This window comes from Saccopteryx bilineata, chromosome 1 (genome assembly GCF_036850765.1).
Source record: "Saccopteryx bilineata isolate mSacBil1 chromosome 1, mSacBil1_pri_phased_curated, whole genome shotgun sequence".
Taxonomy (NCBI): domain Eukaryota; kingdom Metazoa; phylum Chordata; class Mammalia; order Chiroptera; family Emballonuridae; genus Saccopteryx; species Saccopteryx bilineata.
The window spans coordinates 245,759,001-245,786,603 of NC_089490.1; the positions used below are offsets into that span (position 1 = coordinate 245,759,001).

The window sequence follows — 27,603 nt, forward strand, 5'->3', positions numbered from 1 at the left end:
CAGGTGCTAAGGTTGAGAATTCAATCCAAATGCAGTAAGAAAAGTAAAACCCATTCCATTCTCAGAGTATATTAGTATGTTAGTAGATAAACATCCTTTGGACATAAAGATAAGCAGACAAACAGGTTTGGTCAGCATATCACAGCTCAAATCTGTGTCTTTCTGATGCTTTGTAGGTATGATCTTTTAAGTTCATAAAGCAGACAAAAAATTCATAGGCAATTCTCACCTGACAGTCCCATACAACCTTTTTTGTTGGGTGTGTGTGTGTGTGTCAGAGACAGAGAGATGGACAGAGAAAGGAACAGAGAGGGACAGACAGACAGGAAGGGAGAGAAATGAGAAGCATCAATTCTTTGTTGTGGCACTTTAGATGTTCATTGATTGATTTCTCATATGTGCCTTGACCGGGGAGGCTACAGCAGACCAAGTGATACCTTGCTCAAGCCAGCGACCTTGGGCTCAAGCTAGTGAGCCTTGCTCAAACCAGATGAGCCTGTGCCCACACTAGTGACCTCGGGGTCTCGAACCTGGGTCCTCCACATCCCAATCTGACACTCTATCCACTGCGCCACCGCCTGGTCAGGCAATCCCATACAATCTTAGATGAACAAAAGTGGCAACACATCTTAAGTCAACTGATTTGGCCAATGAAGATCTGCCATATGCATTTACCTACGCACAGGCTTTGTTTGTGAGAACGCTCTCATATATATACAGCTACACCATTTTATAATGATGGAACAGAGAAAATATTTACTTGAATTACAAGTCAGAGGCGTTCCAACAAGCTTTTTAATAGATAAGATAAATTAGGTTTATGGAAAAATTAATGACATTTCAAACCATGTTATGATTACTGTACCATTTACTGTATTAGTTTATCATATAGATACTTTGGCATTTAAGACCTTTTTCCCATTTAAAAATAAAAGCAACAACAAAAACTAAGTGTCTGCTTTCTGCAATTACTTTACCTCAAGTTAACCTACAGAGCTGAGAAGGAGAGATTCTGGCAAACTGTACATACTGGTAATCAGAGATATAAAGTATTTTCTAAATAAGACTTTCTTTTTCTTTTTTACATTTTTCCAAAGCTAGAAACGGGGAGGCAGTCAGACAGACTCCCGCATGCGCCCAACTGGGATCCACCTGGCACGCCCACCAGGGGGCGATGCTCTGCCCACCAAGGGGCCATGCTCTGCCCCTCCGGGGCGTCGCTCTGCCGCGACCAGAGCCACTCTAGCGCCTGGGGCAGAAGCCAAGGAGCCATCCCCAGCGCCCAGGCCATCTTTGTTCCAATGGAGCCTTGGCTGCAGGAGGGGAAGAGAGAGACAGAGAGGAAGGAGGGGGTGGGGGTAGAGAAGCAGATGGGCGCTTCTCCTGTGTGCCCTGGCCGGGAATCGAACCCGGGTCCCCCGCACGCCAGGCCGACGCTCTACCGCTGAGCCAACCGGCCAGGGCCCTAAATAAGACTTTCATTTTCAAACTATTAAAAGAGGCCCTGACCGGTTGGCTCAGCGGTAGAGCGTCGGCCCGGCGTGCAGAAGACCCAGGTTCGATTCCCGGCCAGGGCACACAGGAGAAGCGCCCATCTGCTTCTCCACCCCTCCCCCTCTCCTTCCTCTCTGTATCTCTCTTCCCCTCTTGCAGCGAGGCTCCATTGGAGCAAAGATGGCCTGGGCGCTGGGGATGGCTCCTTGGCCTCTGCCCCAGGCGCTAGAGTGGCTCTGGTCGCAACAGAGCTACGCCCCGGAGGGGCAGAGCATCGCCCCCTGGTGGGCATGCCAGGTGGATCCCGGTCGGGCGCATGCAGGAGTCTGACTCTCTCTCCATTTCCAGCTTCAGAAAAATACAAAAAAAAAAAAAACCCTATTAAAAGAGTAAAACAATACTCAACATAATTAACGTTTCTTTAATAAAATTCAGGAAGGAACTTGAAGATTTTACAGTGCAACAGCATTATTATTTTGATGACCAATTAAAAGACCTAATTTAAATTCTAACTATTTCGGTGATGTGATCGTCAGGTTGTCCACAGCTGGTAACTGAGATGCTCAGCAACCTAGGATTCAGGTCGATGCCACCGTTAGCTAGCCAATACATTCCTTGGACATAAAGTGCTTTAGTCCCAGGAATCATTCTACACTGAATTTCTACACTGTGATCTAGTACTTAAGTATACTTATTGAAAGGTAAATAATATTGGAATCATGTAACTGTCACAAAAATTATAAAACGTGCACCTTTCTGATTATATCTCTAGTCTCAGGCTGGGAGGAAAAGGCTGGTTCATGGGAGAAAAATAACTGGAGGTCGTACAAAAAATTTCTCTCTCAAATGTCCTTCAACTGACCTGTGGTGGTGCAGTGGGTAAAGCATCAACCTGGAAACACTGAGGTTGCCGGTTCAAAGCCCTGGGCTTGCCTCGTCAAATGTCCTTCAAGAAACTGTACTCAGCAAGTAATTCTTGTCCTGTGGGCTACTAATCCAATCTATTTACAGTACCTTGTCACTAAACTCTAGAACAGGGGTCCCCAAACTACGGCCCGCGGGCCGCATGTGGCCCCCTGAGGCCATTTACCTGGCCCCCGCCACACTTCTGGAAGGGGCGCCTCTTTCATTGGTGGTCAGTGAGAGGAGCACAGGATGTGGATGCACCCTGTGCTCCTGGAGTATTGTATGTGGCGGCGCCGCAAAGCACGGTGTCGGCTCACAAACAGTACTACTTCTGGTGACGCGCGATGCGTCACGGCTCCGGAAGCTTGTCATATCACTTGTTATGGCTAGCAGTGACAAATACGGAACCGAACATTGACCATCTCATTGGCCAAAACAGGCCCATAGTTCCCACTGAAATACTGGTCAGTTTGTTGATTTAAATTTACTTGTTCTTTATTTTAAATATTGTATTTGTTCATGTTTTGTTTTTTTACTTTAAAATAAGATATGTGCAGTGTGCATAGGGATTTGTTCATAGTTTTTTAATAGTCCGGCCCTCCAACGGTCTGAGGGACAGTGAACTGGCCCCCTGTGTAAATAGTTTGGGGACCCCTGCTCTAGAAGTTAATAACTATACTCCCTTTCTGCAAGAAACTGTACTCAGCAAGTAATTCTTGTCCTGTGGGCTACTAATCCAATCTATTTACAGTACCTTGTCACTAAACTCTAGAAGTTAATAACTATACTCCTTTAATGAAAAATAAAAACTTTATTAAATATCAGATATACACAGGGGTGGGGGAGATGTATTCGATGGGACACTTTAATCTATGTAAATTAAACACAATAAATTAAAACCAATTAAAAATACACAATAAATTAAAATCAATAAAAAATCAGATATAAAAATTATTTAATAAAAATTTACCAAAATATCAACAATTATTTCTATGTAAAATATTTTATCTTACCAGAATGAACCACATAAAAAAACAGGTATGTGGTAGAAACTATCACTTTAGGATCAGACTACATCTGGCTTTAAGGATTCTACAAGACAATCTTTAAAGGACGATGTAAGGTTACAAGCCCTGGCCGGTTGGCTCAACGGTAGAGTGTCAGCCCGGTGTGTGGAAGTCCCAGGTTTGATTCCTGGCCAGGGCACACAGGAGAAGTGCCCATCTGCTTCTTCCCCCTCTCCTTCCTCTCTGTCTCTCTCTTCCCCTCCCGCAGCCAAGGCTCCATTGGAGCAAAGTTGGCCTGGGCGCTGAGGGCGGCTCCATGGTCTCCACCTCAGGTGCTACAAGGGCGCCTGCCTCAGCGGAGCAACACCCTGGTGGGCAGCCAGGCGGATCCCGGTTGGGTGCATGCGGGATTCTGTCTGACTGCCTCCCCGCCAGCTTCTTAACTTGGAAAATATATATATAAAAAAAAAGAATAGCAAGATTCACAAATGTTGATATCACAAAGGCACAAAATTTCACATTTTACATTCTTTTGTTATTGGATTACTAGGAACAATTCAAGAAGTTTCAAAAGAATTAAAAACTAAAAAGCCAAGTTAGGGAACAAGGTCTAATGTCATCTATGGTGTTTTGTGATTTACATACCATCAATACTTCGGAAATCCAATAAATACGTTCTACTATCCACTTGGTATAACTGTAGACTCATTTTGGAGTATGTACTTGTCACAGGATTCTTCCTTCGAACACGCAAATAATATGGGTTTACAACCTAGCATATGGTATGAACATAAAGTCAAAATCAATTTTTCTATAAAACACAAGTCTGCCAAACATGCTAACAATCAGAATGCTCTTTCTTTCCTACCTTCCATTCATAATCCAGCTGTTTAATTGCTCTACAAACTTCCGCCATGATATCATTTGGTCGACTTTGACTTCTAATTCCCAGATGCCATTTTGCTTTCCTTACACCTTGGTGTTTGGATTTCTGTGGATTTAGTTCATCGAGGGTATGGCGCGTCCTTGGTGTTTCAGCAACCAAGAAGGGTACTCGCTCAGGATGGGGCCGCGTCAAGTGATGGTCATCAAGAAAAGAATCAGGTGGGCTTGTCGCCAGATAGAAATCTTTGGCCTCATTCATTATTCTCCTGTTATCTATTATGAGGTGGTAGGCGACTGCCAACGGGTCCTGGTGGTTTCTGTTATAGAGGCAGCTGAGGACCTCCTCTTCTGAGCACTCAAACTTCTCACACACCTCCTTTAAGGCTTCGTCATCAATCATGGTTGAACTATATGACGGATCCTCAGGAAAGAGATATTTGGGAAGATCCTGTTTAAACCATTCATGTTCCCTGGAAGAAAAAGGTAGGGCCAGGAGAAGGATTTTGAGTAGAGGAGACTGAAAGTGACCGTTTAGGGAATTTAGGATAGAAATGTATTTATATTATTACTCATACTGCATTATCATTTTTTAAATGGAGATTTTCCTCTTTGGACTCACATTTCATTTAAACATCAGGGGAATGCTGCAAATCACCTCGAATTTTAAGAGGGAGAAAGCAAGCACTGTTGTGGTCAAAGGAAAAGAAATGTGTATTCTTCAGATTACATTTAATTGAGAAAAAAATGTGTAAGACAAGAAAAGGCAGCGTCTCTCACTTAAGACAGTTTAAAATATAAATTTCAGAAAATGATCTGTCCTTTCATTGGTTGGAAAAATCACACCCTGGCCTCTGTGGTCTCTTTTCTTTCTGGTCTACAGAATATGAAGGAAGCTCTGTAAGTTCTCATAATCTCTCCTCCTTCTTTGTTGCCCTAATGCAGGGATCCCCAAACTACAGCCTGCGGGTCACATGCGGCCCCCTGAGGCCATTTATCCAGCCCCCGCCGCACTTCCAGAAGGGGCGCCTCTTTCATTGGTGGTCAGCATCCTGTGCTCCTGGAGTACTGTATGTGGCAGCACCACAAAGCGCAGCGTGGCTCGCATACAGTACTACTTCCGGTGATGCGAGACGCACGCGTCATGGCTCCGGAAACGCCTCATATCACTTGTTATGGCTAGCAGTGACAAATATGGGACCGGACATTGACCATCTCATTAGCCAAAAGCAGGCCCATAGTTCCCATTGAAATACTGGTCAGTTTGTTAATTTAAATTTACTTGTTCTTTATTTTAAATATTGTATTTGTTCCCGTTTTGGTTTTTTACTTTAAAATAAGATATGTGCAATGTGCATAGGGATTTGTTCATAGGTTTTTTTTATAGTCCGGCCCTTCAATGGTCTGAGGGACAGTAAACTGGCTCCCTGTGTAAAAAGTTTGGGGACCCCTGCCCTAATGTATTCTCATCTACTATTCCCAGATGTGCATCTGATTTCTCTCTTCCTTGTCCCTCCATCTCAGAAAAATGTGCTGTCCTCCTACCGATCCTCCTTCCCTAAGGTAGCCAGTATTGTGTGTATTTTTAAGTAACAAAATAAATGTTTCTATACACCATCTTTTTAACATAAAAACAGTACATATTGCCTGGTGTGTGGTGGCACAGTGGATAGAGTGCTGACCTCAATGCTGAGGTCGCCAGTTCGAAACCCTGGGCTTGCCTGGTCAAGGCACATATGACAAACAATCCATGAACAACTGAAGTAAAGCAACCATGAGTTGATACTTCTCATTCCTCTCCCCTGCCTTCTTCTCTGTGTAAAAATCAATAAATAAAATCTTAGAAAAAAAACAAAAACACTGCATACTGCCCAGCAACTTTTTCTTCAACTTATATCATCGATACTATCAGATCGGATCATCTCCAAGTTGCTTTATTACCTGATATCTTTGATTGTGGCCCTCTTCATGGGATCCACCTGTAGCATGTGTTTCAATAGGCTAATCACAGAAGGATTTAAATACTGAGGAGTATAAAATATTCCATCACATATCTTCTTAAAAAGGGTTGGCACGTGGTCGTCATCAAATGGGAGGGTTCCACATAGCAGAGCATAGAGAATAACGCCACTGCTCCATATGTCCACCTCTGGACCCGCATACAATCTGCAACAAAGAATACCCACTGGATTAAATAAGCACTAGTAACTTGAGAGTCAATCACTTAATCAAAAATTTTATGCATGTATACTTCATAAATAATTATTAGTCAGAATACAGTTTTTGTAACCACTGCTGTATACTACATGGAAAGATTTTATACTAATTCTATCAGTATTTTCTTTGAAAACAAAAGTCAAGCACTTTTTAAAGTTATAGACTATACTAAAATTCTGTTTCAACTACCTTACCATGAGCCTCGTGAGAACCAACCCATAGGGCCAAACCTTGAACAAACATATCAGTGAATTTGAAACCACTGTTGTTTGGTTACTTTCATCAACTGCGAATGTTCTTTCCTGATGGACTCTAAATCCACTCTCCCCTTAACCCAAGACCTCGCAAGGTAAAGGGGCCTACGGCTGTGGAAGGAAGCCAAGCTAACTGGTTCACAGAAGGTTCTATGTGCAATACACGGTAGTCAACTGACTAAACAAGCTGCTGACTAGTTAAATAAGCAATTGAAGTCTGGATTCAGAAAAAGGAGTTCTTTAAATTGGTCAAATAAATTGTGGAAATGATCAAAAACCAGTTTTGAAAGTAAAAGTTTCCATTCATCCAGACCTTACAGAAAGGCCTTTTACCAACCAGGAAAATCAAGACTTCAGTCATGGCCCACTGTGTGTACACATAATTACAATACATTTATTTTTACAGCCACCTGAATCTAGGTTCAGAATTGTTTTCTTCCCAAAAGACTTTAGACAATACAAATGAAATAATTTTAAAGGAATTTTTAACATTGTTAATACAAAATTATGTAACTTGATAAATCTAAAATTAGAATATTCTGCCTTATTCATAGACATTAGTTTACAGAAATATAATTTCTCTAAGGAGGTTAGGCAAGCAAACTTATGACAATAGGAAGAAAGTACTATATTTCTGCATATGAATTAATCAAGATGTGAAATATTCAAACAAAGAAACGTGGTTTGAATAAAAGTTCTAAAAGCGAATTATAAAAACTAGTAAATAAAATCAACTTTCTGGTTTGAATTTCAGGGGTATAGTGAAGAACAGTTACTCTTTAAAAATACTAAATTTCCCTGTCAACTATTCAAATAACTGTACCTTGCAGGATTCTCATCTTCTCAAACAACAGGTTAATAAAATGAAAGGTCAAAATTCTTGTAATATTACAGTCTCTAAAAGATTTTTAAAATGAAAATTCAAAATAAATGAAGTCTGAGGATTTTATTAATAGTTTAGTCCAATTCTCCAGGACACCTTAACATAAAACTTTAAGCTACTACAAAGTACCATCTATTTAAAAAATTAAAGCTATACATTACACTTTTTTTTTTTCTTTTTTCTGAAGCTGGAAACGGGGAGAGACAGTCAGACAGACTCCCGCATGCGCCTGACCAGGATCCACCCGGCAGGCACGCCCACCAGGGGCGATGCTCTGCCCACCAGGGGGCGATGCTCTGCCACAACCAGAGCCATCCCCAGCGCCCGGGCCATCTTTGCTCCAATGGAGCCTTGGCTGTGGGAGGGGAAGAGAAAGACAGAGAGGAAGGAGGGGGGGTGGAGAAGCAAATGGGCGCTTCTCCTATGTGCCCTGGCCGGGAATCGAACCCAGGTCCCCCTCACGCCAGGCCGACGCTCTACCGCTGAGCCAACCGGCCAGGGCCTATACATTACACTTTTAATCCGTCATTTAAGTAAACAGTAAACCACTTCTAACTACTTGCTATTTCTGTATTCTTCAAGGTTTTAATGTCTGACCTATCTTTAAAACTCATTAGTTTTAAACCTTCAATTTCTCCCACCAAGAAAAATATAAGTACTCTCATCTAACTACTTTAATATAATACTGACTTTGCATACCAAAATTCTCCTCTATAAATGGGAGTCGTTAATTATAATGTTTTGTTATTAAAACAGAACACTTGCTGGATAAGAAAAGAATGATGTTAAATGTCTTTCCCTTCACTACAATTAAACACAACAGGCACTACAGACTAACAAAATCTAGGAGAAAAGGACAGTGACAGATGTTCTGAGGGAAGGGAGTATCAGATACTACCTTCCTGAAATTACTTCTGGTGCAGCATAGTTGGGTGATCCACAGCTTGTTCTTAAAAATTCACCATCTGACATCATGTTTGAAAGACCTGAAAATGCACAAAATCAAGTCCTCAAGCTTTCCCAACGACAAAAATAAAAGCACCACTCCATTCAACAATACAATTGAGTTTGCATCATGGTAATAAATCTTTTTATTCTTTGCTCCAACAAAATCCTTCAGTCTTTACTGTTCCCAAATATTTTGCCACTAGGCCCTAAAATTTGTAATCTACTTCAACATTTAAAGTTAATGCATTTTTGGAGTTTAATAAGCATATATTAAGCTATTAGTCATTGTGCTTATTAGAATAAACTTGGCATGTTTATATTTTATTAATACAGAAATTACAAGAAATTTAGAACAGAGAAGAATTAAAAATGAAAGTTTCTCTTTACCCCTGTTCTGATTCTTTAATAAGATATAATTTTGAAAATCAAAGTTTCCTCAGAGTTCTCCAAAATGATACCTGTCTTCTCAAAAATGTACTCTATAAAAATAATTATGACAACTGAGGTATAAAGAAGTCAAATAATTTAATCGGTTACCAAAAACAAAACAAAAATCGTAGCTCAGGGTTGGCTGGCACTGTTCAGTTCATCTCTACACTTTGAAAAATACGAATATTCAAAGCTGAGGAAAACAGTGATTAGAACCTCCTCAGATTGAAAGGCAGCTATGCAAACAAGGCCGCAGATCTCCTTTCTTTCTCCTAGACTTCACCAGGTCAACAGTAACTTACTCAAGAAATAACAGAAAGTAAATTCAGTTCTGCAATCCAAATAACGTTCCTCATGGCTGAAATTACGTTTTTCGAGTTGAAATTGATTTTCAACCAATAACCTAGTTTTCTGTTTGTTTTTATCCTGTGTACTAATGTCATTTTAGTAATGTTTCAGGGAGTGGAGACGAAAGGTTCGGTCTGCAATTTTTAACTGGAACTATGCCTTGACTTCCCTAACCTTCCTTTGTAGAGTTCTCCTCTTTCATCCTCTGCACTGTATTTATTATGAACACAGTACAGTCTTCATTTTTTTAGCCTATCTAGTTATTTTACCTCAGATTTTGTCAGATCAATTAAGTTTTCTTCTCTTTCACATTTGGAACATATTCTTTATTTTTCTTTTTAATTTTTTTACAGAGACAGAGAGTCAGAGAGAGGGATAGATAGGGACAGACAGACAGGAACAGAGAGAGATGAGAAGCATCAATCATTAGTTTTTCGTTGCGACACATGAGTTGTTCATTGATTGTTTTCTCATATGTGCCTTGACCGTGGGCCTTCAGCAGACCGAGTAATCCAGGGGTCCCCAAACTACAACCTGTGGGCCACATGTGGCCCCCTGAGGCCATTTATCCAGCCTCCGCTGCATTGGTCATCAGTGAAAGAGGTGCCCTTTACATCTCATGAGTCATTTCATTTTTATAGTCCAGCCCGCCAACAGTCTGAGGGACGCAAAGCACGGCGTCACTCACATACAGTACTACTTCCGGTGACGCGGGACGCACGCAGCATGGCTCAGGAAGCGTGTCATATCACTTGTATGGCTAGCAGTGACAAATATATGGGACTGGACATTGACCATCTCAGTAGCCAAAAGCAGGCCCATAGTTCCCATTGAAATACCGGTCAGTTTGTTGATTTAAATTTACTTGTTCTTTATTTTAAATATTGTATTGTTCCCGTTTTGGTTTTTTACTTTAAAATAAGGTATGTGCAGTGTGCATAAAGATTTGTTCATAGTTTTTTTTTATAGTCCGGCCCTTCAATGGTCTGAGGGACAGTGAACTGGCCCCCTGTGTAAAAAGTTTGGGGACCCCTGGAGTAACCCCTTGCTCCAGCCAGCAACCTTGAGTCCAAGCTAGTGAGCTCTGCTCAAACCAGATGAGCCTGCACTCAAGCTGGTGACCTTGGGGTCTCGAACCTGGATCCTCCACATCCCAGTCGAACGTTCTATCCACTGCGCCACCACCTGGTTAGGCAATGACCTGTTTTTTTCTAAATATTTTTGTTCCTATAATTTACCTTCTGGCTTTCAAAGTTTGAATAACTCCATCCCAGTCTCTTTCCTCTTGTTCCAAAATTGATCAAAAGACACACTGGAAATCAGTCGCTAACTTCTTCTCACACAATAGGCTCTCTGAGTGATGTCTCTGCTGCCACCACTTAAAATGTCTACCTACTTTCACAAAGCTGAATTTTAAAGACATAAAGCTAAGAAAAGAGAATTCCTTATCTTTTTTCCTTTCTGTGTGCTCATGAACAAAATGGTGAAGACATACTACTTAGGGATACTCATATCTATTACATAAATGTAAAAGTTATCTGAAAAAGGCTATTCATGTTCGTTAAACAAAATGAACGTATGAAACTATAAAAATCTCCTTACCAAAATCAGCTATCTTTGCATTCATGTGTGCATCAAGCAGGACATTTTCTGGCTTCAAATCTCTATGGACCACCATATGCCTGTGACAGTAATCCACACCAGAAAGGATTTGTTGGAACAGACGTCGACTTTCTTTTTCATCCAGCTAAGGAAAGTAGAGAGGCATCTTAAAAGTGTGTCTTTCAAAGGAAGTTCTTCTACCTATAATTCTCCAACCCATAAGACTGTGAATGCACAAAACCTTCCTAATGAACCTCACTTATAAGATACTTTTGAAATGCAGAAGAGATACATGCAGCACAAAATAGAAATGCCAAGAGGATCTGGGAACGCAAACCAGTAACTTTCTAATGTTATCACATTGTTATAGCTTGCTTTCCTTTATATCTCATGAGCCATTTCAAACAGTTTCAATCTCTGCTTAAAACTGTTCTTTCCCATAAACTGAAAATGTTTCATCTTTCATTCCTTTAACAAATATTTTATTGAACACCTTCAGTGTGCTGGGTACTGTTTAATGATATATAGCAACAAATAAAACAAAGCACCTAATATAGATGACAAAAATAGATAATAAAATAAATGATAGTGCTTTGAAGAAAAATAAGCAGGATAAGGACACAGAATTACGTCGTGATGGGGATACTATTTTAGACTATATGAGTAAGTCACATTTAAGCACTGTTAATGAATTAGCAAGCAACCACCTTATTTTATATTCTGAAATAAAAGATGTTTTAATTTTAACAAAAAAAACCTTAATTCCACTTATTTTATAAAATAAAGGCATTTATCTTTACTTTGCTTACTGAAAAAATTCTCATGCTGCAACAACTTTTTAAAAAATATTCTTTAAAAGATTCTCTTTTCATTTATTCATATTTCCTTATTTTATGTTTTTTACCCCCATTGTCAGTATTTGGACATGCTTGTTCCCAGAAAGTCAGATTTAATAAATGTTATTAATCCTTATAAGGCAAAAGACTATAATATGCAACCCTCTAGGAGAGGCCACAAATTAGGATTCTAAAACCAGACTTTTATACCTTAAATGGCACAGGCACTCTGGGAGAAAAGATAATATAATTTTTTTGAAAGCAAAATTAAAACTATCCAAGTACTATGAGATATCCTTCCTCTAAAAAAATACTAATACATGAACAATCTAAACTTTTATTTCTGCATTTCTTCTAGAAATCATTTTATAATCAAATATGCAAAAGGAAAAAAAAGAATGTGTTCCGCCTGACAAGGCGATGGCACAGTGGATAGAGCGTTGGACTGGGATGCAGAGGATCCAGGTTTGAGACCTTGAGGTCGCCAGTTTGAGCGCGCATTCATCTGGTTTGAGCAAAGCTCACCAGCTTGGACCCAAGGTCATTGGCTTGAGCAAGGGGTTACTCAGTCTGCTGAAGCCCCACAGTCAAGGCACATATGAGAAAGCAATCAATGAACAACTAAGGTGTCGCAACAAAAAACTAATGATTGATGCTTCTCATCTCTCTCCGTTCCTGTCTGTCCCTGTCCATCCCTATTTCCCCCCCCCCCTGTAAAAAAATAAAAAAAAAAAAAGAATGTGTTCCAAATGTGAAAGAGAAGAAAACTTAATTCATCTGACAAAATCTGAGGTAAAATAACTAGATAGGCTACAAAAATGAAGACTATACTATGTTCATAATAAATACAGTGCAGAGGATGAAAGAGGGGAACTCTACAAAGGAAGGTTAGGGAAGTCAAGGCATAGTTCCAGTTAAAAATGGCAGACCGAACCTTTCGTCTCCACTCCCTGAAACATTACTAAAATGACATTAGTATACAAGGACAAAAAGAACCAGAGAAGAAACAGCAGTGACCAAGGAGTCACTGAGCTGGAGAGTGGATGAACAGTGATAAAGACTTCGCCAACCAGAAGACGCTGAGACCTAAGCCTACAGGGATGGAAGCCAATAATGAACCTGCCTGTACACAGGACCTTGGAAAGGCTTAGAAACTGGAAGTATTGTGAATTTTTGATGGTAGACATGAGAGGTGGGCTAAAAGGACAACTGGTTGAAGAAAGAAGTTTTAAACTCACCTCTACGAGCGAGTAAGACCCATTATTTACTCTCCAGCCAGGCTGACCCAGCTCTGTCCTCCGGGACACCAAGGCAGGGATGAGGTGCCAGAAGGAAAACATGGGGACTAAGTGAAAGTCAACACACTACCTAGTGACCCCTCCCTGCAGCCCTCTGCCCCATTCAGCCTCCAAACGCTGGCAGCTGAGCTGAGGTTCTCAAGGCACTGGAAGGCTTCTTGTGAAGCAACTCTCCAACCCAAGGAAAGATACTTGTAATTACTGACATTTGGTGTACCCTAAGAAAATGGACAGGTCCCTACCTAATCAACCTATGGGGAGGTCCACCAATCAGTAAGTTCCATACACATGAGCTTGGCACTGAGTCCCTCACTCTCAAATGAGTGGACAGCCAATGAGGAAGAGCCAATGTACAAAAGACAAGGACCAATGAGCTGAACCTAAAAGAACAGAGCGGTGAGCACAGTGTACAGAAATGATGCAAGGAACACAAGAAAAAAAATGTCACTAATTGTCTTCAGACAGGTAAGATTAGTACATCTGTGGAAGAAAAAGGTGTTTAAAAAAATTTCAGAAAACAATAAAGATTTTGAAATAGCAAATAGGATAAATGAAACTTTAATAAGCAGCAGATAAAAACAGAAAAAAATGCCTATAATATAAAGTGAACTGACAAAGAAATAAAGAATGAAAGAGAAAACAAAATACCAATTCGTCTTGTGCCTACTTCCATTTTTCTCCAGGCAGAAAAGGGGCGAGGAGGGGGAATAGTGAATAGAAGAGTAGAATCCTTGAAACTTAAAGGGACTATGTTAAGAAATGGCAAATCAGAATTAACTGGTTAAGGAGTTGAGTTTGATGAAAGTAAACATATGCTATATAGAATGAATGACTGAAGGATATAAAGAACTGAAGATTGGGAGGAGAGGAAATGGACTCTCAGCACTAGATACGGCTCTTCCTGTGAGAGGCTTTTGCCCACCACACATACAGCCTGGACGGCAGGAGCAGTGTTCAGGGTCGGAATCTGCCACTTAAGATACTGTTCAAAATGTCTTCTCCAGCTCCTTCGAGCTCTAAATTCTTTAAGTCCAAGTCCCACCTCCTTCATGGAGCCTGTCCTTCCTACTTCGGGTACATCAGACTTCTGAAACCAAAAACTGAATGCAACTTAAATGTGGCTAGGGTTGACTACCAAGGCCTAGGTTTTTAAGTATTTAAGAGCATATTTTGTAAGGACTAAATATATACTTTAAGGTATACATTAGAAATATTTGTATGCCCCCGAAGCATTAAGTTTGAGGTTCATGAGTTCTGTGGTCTCATTCTAATTCTGTTACTAATAAATCATGTGACCTTGAGTAGATACAAACTGTGAGTCTCAGTTTCCATGTCTGTGTAAGCAGGCTAGGGAAATAATCTTTAAAGTCCTTATTAACTCTAAATAATCTATACGTCTACACAAATGTATGACTAAGGGGAAAAGGTTATTAAATAGACCTCTCAACAAAATAGCTTTCCGGTATCTTGAAGCTAGCAAGGGATAAGGGGAGTTACAAAATAGATACAGGATTAAATCAGAACAGCTTACCCTTCCATTTTTACAGATATAATCAAATAGCTCTCCTCCTGAGACATATTCCATCACCATGAAAATATCAGATGGTGTACTGATGACCTGGTACCTGGTGAGAGAAAACATTATCTACCAGTATTAACACATGTATATTCATTCACTCAATAAGTATTTACTAAGCACCTATAATATGCCAGGTACTGCGCTAGGAGCTGAGAAAACTGCAGGAACAAAACTGCTCTGCCCTCCTGGAGTTCATGTTCTCGGGGCCAGGGCACACATGAAATAAGTAAGCAGGATCTCAGGTGGTAGAGCATGCTATGAAGAGCAATAAAGCAAACCAAGGGGACCCTTTCACATGGAGTGGTCAAGTAAGGCCTCAAAGATCAAGTAACAGCTAGGCAGAGCATAATGAGAGTAAGGGAGTAGATTGTGCCGTGATCTAGAAGTTGAACCGGGCAGAGGGAACAATGGCAAGTGCAAAGGCCCCCCAGGGGAAGCCTGCCTGGCATGGTCAAGCAATGGTAAGAAGGCGAGCACAGCATGAGCTGGGAGAGAGAGACAGGATGTGGAGCCGACGGGAGGCCCAAGGATCTCACAAGCCATGATGGAGCTCTGGCTCTTACTTTAAGGGAGATGAAGGTTTTAAAGTAGTAACGTGATCTGGCCTATTCACACGTTAATTGAGGCAGCATCGTAAAGAACTGGAAAGGCGGATGCAGGAACTACGGCAACAGTAGTCCCGTGATCTGGCCTGTCACAGGCTAACTGTGGCAGCATCATTAAGAACTGGAAAGACGGATGCAGAAACTAAGGCAACAGTAGTCCCGTGATCTGGCCTGTTCACAGGCTAACTGTGGCAGCATCATAAAGAACTGGAAAGGCGGATGCAGGAACTAAGGCAACAGTAGTCACGTGATCTGGCCTGTTCACGGGCTAACTGTAGCAGCATCATAAAGAACTGGAAAGGCTGATGCAGGAACTAAGGCAATAGTCCACGAGCGAGATGAAGGTAGCTCAGACCAGGTGGATAGCAATGAAGGAACGGAGAATGAAAAGATGGAATGGATGGCAGGAAGTGAGAGCAACAGGGAAGTCAAGAATGGTTCCTAAGTTTCTGCCCTGAGAAACTGGATGGTAACTGAGATGGTGACAACGGTGGCAGGAGCAAGTTCGGGAAGGTAACAGAGATTTGTTTCAGCCACAATGAGTTTCACATGCTTCGTGGACTTCCACACGGAGGTGTAAGGCAGGCAGTGGGCATGTGAGTCTAGGGTTTGGGGAAGAGGCTTCAAAGCAGGAGATGAATATTTGGGTTATCAGCAGAGGGACAGTATTTACAACCTGGCGCCTCAATAAACGAGAGGTGGGGTGAAGCAAATTTTTTTATCTGCCATTCAGCACAGAAGCCTAAGTCACTTTACCTCATAGCCTACAGAATAAAGCTGAGCAGTAAATGAACTATCTGGCAACTGTAAGATAACAGAATCGTGACTTTCCTTTCGAAATACTGGACTCCTGATAGTCTATTATTTGTTAATTGTTATATCAGATATAAACAACACAAGGGAAACACATGTTGCTGCGTTGTATCTGGTGAGGCTAACTGACACGTGGAAATTTGGAGGTTAAGAGTTCGTACTGAGCAGCCCTGGCCGGGTAGCTGAGTTGTTAGAGCACTGTCCTAATGCACCAAGGTTGTGGGTTTGATCCCTCATCAGGGCACACACCAGAATCAACCAATGAACGCATAAATAAGTGGAACAATAACTCGATGTTTCTCTTTTCCCCTCTCCCTAAAATCAATACATTAAAAAAAAAAAGTTTGTACAAGTAGATCATTGTTGGTTCTGCAGCAAAAGGGATGCTGAATATTATCAATCAGAAGGGCACTGACCCAGTAGACAAGAAAGAATGAGAAAGATAACTGCTGAAAAGCACGAGGGAAAACAGGAACATAGGTTTAAGTGACCATCAGTGGAGTTAGATAAATACATCAACAGGAAGAGACTTCAAAACCCTCAAGAACAGACCAAGAAATGTCAGTCATCTTTCTCACTGATCGTATTATAATCAGGTTAGCAAAAATGACAAAAAAGGGTTACGACTATATTTAATATAATCAGTTCTTACAGTTTAATAATGTGAGGATGCCTGAAAAGCTTGAGGTTCTGAATTTCTCGGCGGATTTTTCCGACCACATCGAGGCTTCGAATCTTCTGCCGATTGAGTATCTTCACAGCAACTTTATGCCCCGTCAGTTCGTGTTTGCCAACTGAAGGAGAAATCATTTTAATGCATTAGTGCTGGGCTTGATTAGTTACATATTTAGACACATTGTAAGAGTAGTGATCTTAGCATTCTCAGAAAATGACTGAGCAAATTTAACTTCCTTTCGATTTTGCCTGATTTACCCATAAATGTTTACTGGAGTGATTAAACAGGAGAATACATAAGAATCTGGTAAGAGTAGTTCTGGGAAGGAAGGCTGAATGGCTAAGGGAGGGAGAAGAAAAAGAGACTTCCTTTTTATACCATTAAATGCTCTTAATTTATTTTTCATTTTTTTAAGCTATCAGACATACAAACTGAACTCTTTTCTTTTGCTATACAGTTCTATAGATTTTAACACATGTTGAAACTGGTGTAACCACTATTACAATCCAACACAGAGCGGTTCCATCAGCCCAAAAAACTCCCTTGTGCTATGGGCAATCTTCCCCTATCCATAACCCCTTGAAATTTTTAAAATTTGGTTTGTGAGCATATAGTTTCTATTTTTAAAAATAAGAAAAAAAATTAAGTGATTGCCTTTTAATTTTGAATGTAATGCCCTGATACTCAATTGTGGTAGAATTTAAATGTTTTTATAGAGGCAAAGTCTCCAAAAATTTCATTTCTCTTCACCCTTTCTCAAGAACCTACTTGAGAACACATATTCTCTCAAAATCAGCAAGGAAACCAGGAAGATGGTATTCAATATAGGAGAAAAACTAAGAGCATCACAGATACAGTAATGAAGCAAAGTCTTTGGTAACAGATGTAGAACAGGCCAGAATCAACAAATCCACATCACAGGAGCTCCAAGACGGTGATTTTTCCGTGGAATAAATTGTCTTCCAACTTTGAAAGCATGGAATGTTGTACTGACAGGCTTTACAAAGACATTTAAGATGTGGGGGAACTCAGGCTCAATGAAAATTAAGCAAATAAAAAGAAATGAGGTAAAAGAACTCAAGGAAAATTAAAAGTTCTGTAAGAAAATACAATCATAGTATTGGCTTACCAAATAACTTTATGCTATCACAATTATAAAAAATATGGGATTTTTAAAGAAAGATATAATTTTATTAGGAGAATGAAGGTGTAGAGGAAAAGGTATAAGAGAACTAATATCCTCATCTACCATAAGAAGAAGTCAGTAAGAATGAAGAGAATGCTTGTATGCATGCACATATCAATTCGAAATGTGGAGGTTTAAAAAAAAAGAAAAAAACACTTGAAACCTATATGACGTTATTGACCAGTGCCCAAATAAATCATATTAATAATAAAAAAAAGAGTGATAAATATATAAGAAGAAATAGCTAAGAGTTGAAAGTGGGGATAAGGAATTCTGTCTTATATTGTAAATACACCTTGGCACTATTTGACCTTTTAAAATATACATGTAATGCTTTGCAAATTTTTTCTTTAATTTTTAAATAAATGATTTAGGGTTTAGCTTTACAGGAAGATAACATTTTCTTCTAAATGAGAATAGTTGGTGAGACCATTGGCAGAGAGCTTTTCTGGCACACTCGATCATCATCAGCTGAAAATCAAGGGTGATGATAGCAAGAAATCCCCTCTTTGTTGGTTGCATTTGTTATGGACTGAATTATGTCTCCCCCCAAGTTGAGATAGTGAAGCTCTAACCTCTAGTCCCTCAGAATGCGACAGTCTTTGGAGATCGAGACTAAGCTAAAATGAGGTAATTCAGGTAGGCTCTAGTTCAGCCCAACTGGTGTTGCTCGAAGCCATTTGGACACACAGGGACAACAGGGGCATGTCCAGGAGACCCTGTGCACACAGCGGCAGAGGCAGCCATCCACAAACTCAGGCCAGAGTCCTCAGAAGAATCCGAATCCCCTTAAACCTCCATCTCAGGCTTTTAGCCTCCAAAGTGTAAGTAAAGAAATGTCTGTGGTTAAGCTGTCCAGTTAGTGGTATTGGATTATGAGCCCAAAGAGGTTAATAACAGTATTTTTTACTATTTCTAAGTTGAAAACTCAATATTGGTACTTTAAACTTCCCCTGTTTAAAACATTATCTTAAAGAGTTTCTTTCATGCCAATCTTAACAGGCTTTCCTGCTTGAGCTGGGGTTTGGGATAAAGCTGAGCCTCACTATCCCTTAAAAAACACACAGAAAAGCCTGACCAGGCCGGGCGCAGTGTATAGAGCGTCAGACTGGGATGCGGAAGACCCAGGTTCAAGACCCTGAGGTTGCCAGTTTGAGCACGGGCTCATTTGGCTTGAGCAAAAAGCTCGCCAGCTTGGATCCAAGGTCGCTGGCTCGAGCAAGGGGTTATTCGGTCTGCTGAAGGCCCATGGTCAAGGCACACATGAGAAAGCAATCAAAGAACAATAAGGTGTCGCAATGCGCAACGAAAAACTAATGATTGATGCTTCTCATCTCTCCGTTCCTGTCTGTCTGTCCCTGTCTATCCCTCACTCTCTCTCTCTGTTTCTGTAAAAAAATTTAAAAAAAAACAAAACCCAAAAACTCAGAGATCATTGGGTTCAATAGTTTTCAATAAGTCAACATTTTTCTGCACCAGGCTAACCAAAACAATGAATGCTAACCAAAATAATGAGTGCTAACCAAAACAATGAGTGATAGGCTCTTCTGCCACACCACAGCCACTGCAGCTGAGAAAGGCAGAACTGGATGGGGAAGTTCCTCACTGCTTTAAGTGTTTTTAAGCATTGGCTACTTTGCTTAAATATTTTAATTAAAATATTAAACCCAAGATCAATTTATATAGTTATTTCACAATGGGAGAAAAAAGCCTTTGTTATATATGAGTAAAAGAAAAAAGTGCTTAAGTCAGAATCCTAATTCTCAATCCTTTTCAAGAATACAATTTACAGCCCTGGCCAGGTAGCTCAATTAGTTAAAGCATTGTTCCAATACACCCACCCAGGTTGCAGGTTCGAACCCTAGTCATGGCACATACAAGAATCGACCAATGAATGCATAAATATATGAAACAACAGATCAATGTTTCTCTCTCCCTTCCTCTCCCCCCAAAAAATTCAATAAATAAAAAATTTTGGCCTGACCAGGTGGTGGCGCAGTGGATAGAGCGTCGGACTGGGATGCGGAAGGACCCAGGTTCGAGACCCCGAGGTGGCCAGCTTGAGCTCAGGCTCATCTGGCTCGAGCAAAGAGCTCACCAGCTTGGACCCAAGGTCACTGGCTCCAGCAGGGGGTTACTCAGTCTGCTGAAGGCCCACGGTCAAGGCACATGTGAGAAAGCAATCAATGAACAACTAAGAAGTCGCAACGCGCAACAAGAAACTGATGATTGATGCTTCTCATCTCTCTCCGTTCCTGTCTGTCTGTCCCTGTCTATCTCTGCCTCTGTAAAAAAAAAAAAAAAAAAAAAAAAAAAAAAAAAAAAAAAAAAAATTTGTAAAAGGAATACAACTTACAACTAAGTTCAACTTCCATTTTGTCCAGATCCTTTAACCTTCACAGTACCTCCACAACACAAATCTTTGCAGCAAATGAGCAGCCACAACTTCAGTGCAGACAACTGTAACCCAAAGGATTATGGCAGACTCATAAGGTAAAATGCCACCTTTAAATGACTACAATGTAAAAGGAATCTCTAAATTTAACTACCTTTTACACAGCTCAATAATCTCAAAACCATCTATGGCTAAGAAAATATAGCAGCGTCCAGAAAGATGGCAGAGTAGCAAGCAGAACGCAGGAGATATACTTCTAGCAAAACCTCATTAAAATATACATGAAATTAGTGAGGAAGAAAACCCGACAGTCCCAACTAAAATAAATTGTGGAAATCAAGCACATTCTTATTTCTGAGAAGGCTCTCTCCAACCTCCAATACCAAACAGGTGTGATTAAGAGCAGTCAACTTAATGGTTAAAACACAATTCAGGAAATATTTTCTCTCGGAGACCTAATTTATGGATACCTGAAGAAATAGTAATCTCATCTGTTCCAAGTATCCCTAAGATCTCTAGGTCCTGGTTTACTAAGAACCTTTTTCCATTAACCACACAATGGAAACAGACTAGGAAATACACCCAATTACTGGATAATACTGGCAGACTGAGACTTGGAAATAAGATATTAAAGCAGAATCCCTTTAGGACTGAACTCCATCTCAAATCAACCAGTCTCCCCTCATATCACACCCTGCTCCATTTCATTTCAAGCCTAAGTAACTTTAAGAAACAAGTGAGGCCTGACCAGGCAGTGGCGCAGTGGATAGAGTGTTGGACTGGGATGTGGAGAACCCAGGTTTGAATCCTCGAGGTCACCAGCTTGAGCGTGGCTCATCTGGCTTGAGCAAGGGGCCACTTCGTCTGCTGTAGCCCCCCCACCAGTCAAGGCACATATGAGAAAGCAATCAATGAACAACTAAGGTGCACCAACGAAGAATTGGTGCTTCTCATCTCCGTTCCTCCTGTCTGTCCCTATCTGTCCCCCTCTCTGTTACACACACACACACAAATTAGGGTTATCCAAATCTCCAGACATATACTCTGTCATAAATAAGGGACTGCAAGAGAAGAATCAAAGCATTCTCTCAAATTCACTTGGCATCATGTACTAAGTAAGCATCTTAGTTAACTCTAGCCCAGTTAATGCTCCCAGTGAAGAGAGCACTGACCAAAAGCACCCTGGATTCCTGGGACCTTCCTGGCCTCTGATGATAAAATAACTGTAAGGCATCCTGGGCAGGTAGTCCAGCTGGTTTGAGTGTCAACCCAATATACCAACGCTGACCAATACACCAACGCTGAGGGTTCGATTCCCGGTCAGGGCACCAACCAGTGAATACATGGATAAGTGGAACAAGGAACAAACTGATGTCCTTCCTTTCCTTCCCTCTCTCCTTCCCTTCTTTCCTTTCCTTCCTTTCTTTCTTCCTTCTTTCCTTCCTTCCTTCCTTTTTCCTTCCTTCCTTCCTTCCTTCCTTCTTTTCCCTCTCCCTCCCTCCTTCCCTTCCTCTCTCATTCCTTTTTCTTTCCTTCTCTCTCCCTCCCTCCCTTCTTCCCTACTTCCCTTTTCTTTCCTCTGTCTCTCTCCCTCTCCCTTCCTCTCTCTCTAAAACAAATTTTTTAAACTAAAATATATAAATAGTGCCTGACCTGTGGTGGCACAGTGGGTAAAGTGTCAACCTGGAAACGCTGAGGTTGCCGGTTCAAAGCCCTAGGCTTGCCTGGTCAAGGCACATATGGGAGTTGATGCTTCCTGCTCCTCCCCTCTTCTCTCTCTCTCTCTCTCTCCCCTCTCTATAATGAATAAATAAAAATCTTAAAAAATAAAAAAATAAAAATAAATAAATAAAATATATAAATAATTGTAAGGTAAAAAAATTTACAATACAAAAGAGTAAAGGCGAGGATACACATTAAGCTCACCCAAGAAACGAACATTTTAGCCTAACCAGTGGTGGCACAGTGGACAGAATACAAACCTGGAATTCTGAGATCCCAAGTTCGGAACCCCAAAGTCACCGGCTGGAGCCCAAAGGTCACTGGCTTGAGCAAGGGGTCACCGTCTGGGTTTGTGCCACCCTCCCACCCCCACGCCCACGTCAAGGCACCTACGAGAAGCAATCAATCAATGAACAACTAAAGTGAAGCAACTAGGAGTTGATGGCTTCTCCCTTTCTCCCCTCTCTCCTCAGACACACACACACACACACACACACACACACACACACACACTCTTCCCCTCTCAAATTAATGGAAAAATTAAAAAAAAAACTCACCTGAGTTTAAATGTTTTTGAAAAAATGAATACAATTTTAAAAAAACTGTGAATCTAGTTTATATATAATGTAATTTAGGTATACAATTTACTAGTGAATATTCATGACATACTTCAGATATGCTGACTCTGACTCTCCCCAACCTCTGGAGATCAGTGTTAACAGCCTCACTTGACAGGTCATGAAGCACAGGAAGATGAGATAACTTCTCCGAGGTTACACAGCTAGTGGCTTGCAAAGCCAAAACTGGCAACCAGATCTGACCCAAAGTATTGTGCTTTTTCCAAAAATGCTAAGTAAAATGTAGTAATTTCTTCTTAAAAAAGAGAATCCTCAAAAGGACATTACATAGTATAATAAACGAATATAAATATCTTTTAATAAAACACAACTAAAAGTTAACATATCAAAGGAATCTGTAATTTATAGTCTTACAGTTTTAAAAGACTAAGAGATTAAATAATAATTATGCTAGAAATTCACTCATTCACTTAAGAAGTAGTTAATGAGTGCCTGCAACTACTATATGCCAGGCACTACTACTATGACCTTTTTCCTATGAGAAAATTAATCCAGTCTATAAAAGTCTACCTTATTTAAATTTCAATGTTTTAAGACAAGATACTGAGAAGACAATTATTTATTCTTTCAAAGCAATTTAAGTTACTCAAAAATTAAGGTATTATTATTTTAATTAAGTGAGAGGCAGGGAGGCAGAGACAGACTCCCGAATAGGCTCTAATGGGGATCCACCAGGCAAGCCGACTAGGGGGTGATGCTCTGCCCATCTGAGGCCATTGCTCCGTAGCTCGGCAACCAAGCTATTTTTAGCTTCTGAGGTGGAGGCCATGGAGCCATTCTCAACGCCAAGAGCCAACTTTGCTCAAACCATTCTAGTGGGGGTTGGGGGGGAGAGAGAGAGAAAAAGAGCGAGAGAGAGAGAGAATGTGAGAGAGAGAGAGAAAGAGATGGGGGGTGGAGAAGCAGATGGTCACTTCTCCTGTGTGCCCTGACCGGGAATCAAACCCTGGACTTCTGTATACCAACATTCTACCACTGAGCCAACCAGCCAGGGCCTAAAAATTAAGGTATTATTAAGAAGACATGACGCCTGGCAAGGCGGTGGCACAGTGGATAGAGCATCAGCCTGGGATGCAGAGGTCCCAGGTTCGAGACCCCGAGGTCGCCAGCTTGAGCGAGGGCTCATCTGGTTTGAGCAAAAGCCCACCAGCTCGAACCCAAGGTCGCTGGCTCCAGCAAGGGGTTACTCAGTCTGCTGAAGGCCCACAGTCAAGGCACATACGAGAAAGCAATCAATGAACAACTAAGGTGTCGCAACGTGCAACGAAAAACTAATGATTGATGCTTCTCATCTCTCTGTTCCTGTCTGTCCCTGTCTATCCCTCTCTCTGACTCACTGTCTCTGTAAAAAAATAAAAAAACAAATAAATTTAAAAAAAAAGAAGAGATGCAATAGAGGAAAAGCCACATGAGGACACAATGAGAAGGAGGCAGCCCTCTGTAAACCGGGAAGAAAGGCCACACCAGAAACAAACCCTGCCAGCACTTTGATCTTGGACTTCTAGCCTCTGGAACTATGAAAAAATAAAAAATAAAAAAGAAGACATGACAAGCATACAACTGTAAGTGTATAAAATATAATGACAACTGATGTGGGTTGAATAGTGTCCCTCCTTCCCAAATTCGAGTTCACCTGGAACCTCAGAAAGCAATCTTATTTAGAAATAGGGTCTTTGCAAAGGTAATTAGTTAAGGATCTCAAGATAAGATCATTCTAGGTTTAGGGTGAGCTCTGATCTAACGACTGGTGTCCTAATAAGAGGAGAGAACACAGACAGAAACACACATGGACACACACACACACACACACACTTAGAAGTGACCACATGAAGGCCGAGGTAGAGACTGTAGATTTGTAGCCACAAGCCAAGGAACGCCAGCAGCCACCAGAAGCCAGAAGAGGCAAGGAACAGACTCTCCCCTAGTGCTGTCAGAAAGGCTGTGACCCTACTAACTTCACCCTTGATTTTGGGCTTCTGGCCGCCAGAACTGAGAGTAAAATTCGTGGTTTTCAGCCATGCAGTGTGTGGTACTTTGTTACTACCGCCCTAGGAAACAGATACAGTATGCTTACCAGTGTATAGGTAACTTTTCTAAAATGAGGCTTACCATTAACAAGTTAACAGAAGCAATCTCCTGTGAAAACAGGTTTTCTAACTTGTACTACATATGCCCAAATTCTCTCAGATGGGACACACTATCCACGACTGGGAGGAGAACAGACGCGGGCGTGGGCGTGCAGCAGCACTGCTCTGTGCCCTCCCAGGGTGGCATCCGTACCAGTCACTTGGTGGACAGGACTTCCTGCTCCTAGATTATATGTCCCCGCCCTGTGGTTTCCTGCTTTGGGAACTCATCTTTCACAGACTAGCAAGAACCAATTCTGACAACCCTCTGCAGTGTTCTAACGTAGGGGTTCTAAGTTTCTATGGACTACAAAAATCACAAAACTGAAGTTACTGTGATAGATTTCCTACAGTACTCTCTACACAACACCAGGACACGGAAAACGGTGTCACAGTCAAGGAAGTCCGGGAAAGGACATATGTTCTCCCTTTTCAAAACTCACTGTGCACAGTAACACAGCAAGGGCTCTGGAAAGCCCTGTAGTAAAGAAACCTGTTACCAGTTGTTTAACCTGGTATTTCCTGGTCTTAGTTAGATATAGGTTTTTCCTTCCAAGGGTTTCAAATAATGTCCCAACACTTACGACTCTAAAATACTTGTTCTTTCAGATGAGGCAGTATCCCCTTTAACTATTCTTCTCCTTCTTTCCTTCCATCAAATCTTGGAAATTTAAGGCCTTCATATGAAAATCCGTGTGTCTGCCTTACTTACAGGAACAGAAATATTTGCCATGAACCCAATTACTAAAATACTTCAATATCAGAATTTCAATAGCATGATACTTTTGAAGCTACAGTGTCTGATAGATTAGGAAACACAGATTAACATGTTTAAGCCTCACAATAAACCTAGTTCTCTCAAAACTAAATATTCTCCACTGATTTGCAGCCAAATGAATCACTGCTCTATAACTGTTGGGCAGATAAAATATATTATGCTCATTTTGTTAAAGATAGTGCTGCCCACATGGATGCCCGTAGCCCAGGTAATAATATCAGTTGCCCTCCTTGCTTGGGATGGGTGCGATTATACTAATGTGTGTTGGGGGAGGGCTTTCACTCCAAAAGGTTTTAAAAGGAGGAGCTAGGAGGCCATCTGGGGAGAGACCATGTTGTTCCTGGGTAGAGTGATTTCGTTCTAGAAGAGCACATGAAGGCAGGGCAGGGAGGCCACGTGGAGGAGGCAGCCAGAACGTGGATTAGGGGAAGGAGAAGCCAGTATGTGGAGGAGAAGGAGATGTGGAAAAGAAGTAAGACTGACAAGGTGTTAGCCTTTGATTCTAGGAAAACTCAGATGAGTCAGTAGCGTTGTGAGCGCTAAACGAGTGGGATTTAGAACCCAGTGTGTGTATATTCTCACCGGCCAAGTGCGAGCTAGGATTAAAGAAGGGAACACCAGTTTTCCACTCTGTTGATTCCTTACTGTCTGTCTGAATCAAACCTGAACCTGAGTTGGCCAGGCGGCTTTGATGTCAACCGCGGATACTGACAATACAATATTCAATCAACATCATCAATGGACCTTGTCAGGATGTGCATTACTGAGATGCCCTCCTTCCCAAGCTCAAAAGTTTACTCTTTACACTCACTGTTTACAGTAGCACTAAGGTGTTGCTTTTGAAAGAAATGGAAGCCTTGCACATCACTCACAGAACAGGTTACTGGAATTCATGTCTCCCTCACAAGAACAGCTGATTAGTCAACTAAATATTAGCTAACAACCTATTTTTGCTCTCTAAAGGGAACTCTGTCTTAACTGTAGAACACTGTAACAAATGTTCTCCTAATCTCACACATGTAATCCTGAAGTGGAGCAAGATCATACTTTGAAAGACAGGAATTTAAATAGGAAAGAGATGCCACCCACAATGATAGAAATAGCTACTGAAGATATTTTAATCAGTTGACAATTTCACCCCCACTCTAAAATTAAAAGAATAAAGATCTCACTTCTAAATTAGGGAAAAAACAATCCTGGAGAAGGGTAAACTTTAAAAGCTATAGGTGGAAATTTGAGAAAGCTACCTTTTAACAAAACATTTCAGAAGCCCCTACAGGCATACCAAATATCCCTGTCTCACCCACCGCTAGTTTAAGCAATAAAACAGTACCACTGAAGCCTGACCACGCGGTGGCGCAGTGGCTAGAGCGTCGGACTGGGATGCGGAGGACCCAGGTTCAATACCCCGAGGTCGCCAGCTTGAGTGTGGGCTCATCTGGCTTGAGCAAAAAAAAACAAACAAAAAAAACTCACCAGCTTGGACCCAAGGTTGCTGGCTTGAGCAAGGGGTTACTTGGTCTGCTGTAGCCCCATGGTCAAGGCACATATGAGAAAGCAATCAATGAACAACTAAGGTGTCGCAATGAAAAACTGATGATTGATGCTTCTCATCTCTCTCCATTCCTGTCTGTCCCTATCTATCCCTCTTTCTGACTCTCTGTCGCTGTTTCTTAAAAAATAAAAAAATTAAAAAAAAAAACCAGTACCACTGAAGCCCAGTGGTATTGTTCCAATCTCTCTCCTTCCTCTCTCCCCAATGACAACTACTATCTTCAATGTGTTCTTCCCAAGTATGAATCCATAAACAATATAGTGACATGGGTTCCCTATGCTTATCTTGCAAACTTAATTTTGTATATTCTTTTGAACACAACTCAAAAAGTACAAAAGTATACAGTGAAATGTCCCGTGGTAACCAGTTCTCCCCTGAACAAAAGTTACAGTTTCATGTGTATCTCTAAAGAGACACTCTATACAT

The 27,603-nt window shown here is 41.0% G+C and overlaps 1 protein-coding gene across 3 annotated transcripts in view; it reads right to left on the bottom strand.

The window, feature by feature from the left end:
- Positions 1-27,603, bottom strand: part of PRKAA1 (protein kinase AMP-activated catalytic subunit alpha 1) — a 35,546-nt gene that overhangs the window by 3,851 nt on the left and 4,092 nt on the right. The window contains exons 2-8 of one of the 3 annotated variants that reach the window (XM_066240281.1): positions 16,754-16,895; positions 14,636-14,729; positions 10,971-11,115; positions 8,542-8,629; positions 6,231-6,455; positions 4,276-4,762; positions 4,053-4,179 (exon numbers count right to left, since the gene is read on the bottom strand). In XM_066240281.1, the coding sequence (XP_066096378.1) occupies positions 4,053-4,179; positions 4,276-4,762; positions 6,231-6,455; positions 8,542-8,629; positions 10,971-11,115; positions 14,636-14,729; positions 16,754-16,895 (1,308 nt within the window). Of the gene's footprint in view, positions 1-4,052; positions 4,180-4,275; positions 4,763-6,230; positions 6,456-8,541; positions 8,630-10,970; positions 11,116-14,635; positions 14,730-16,753; positions 16,896-27,603 lie in introns of those variants that run through there. The other 2 variants (XM_066240291.1, XM_066240298.1) reach the window with 2 other exon arrangements.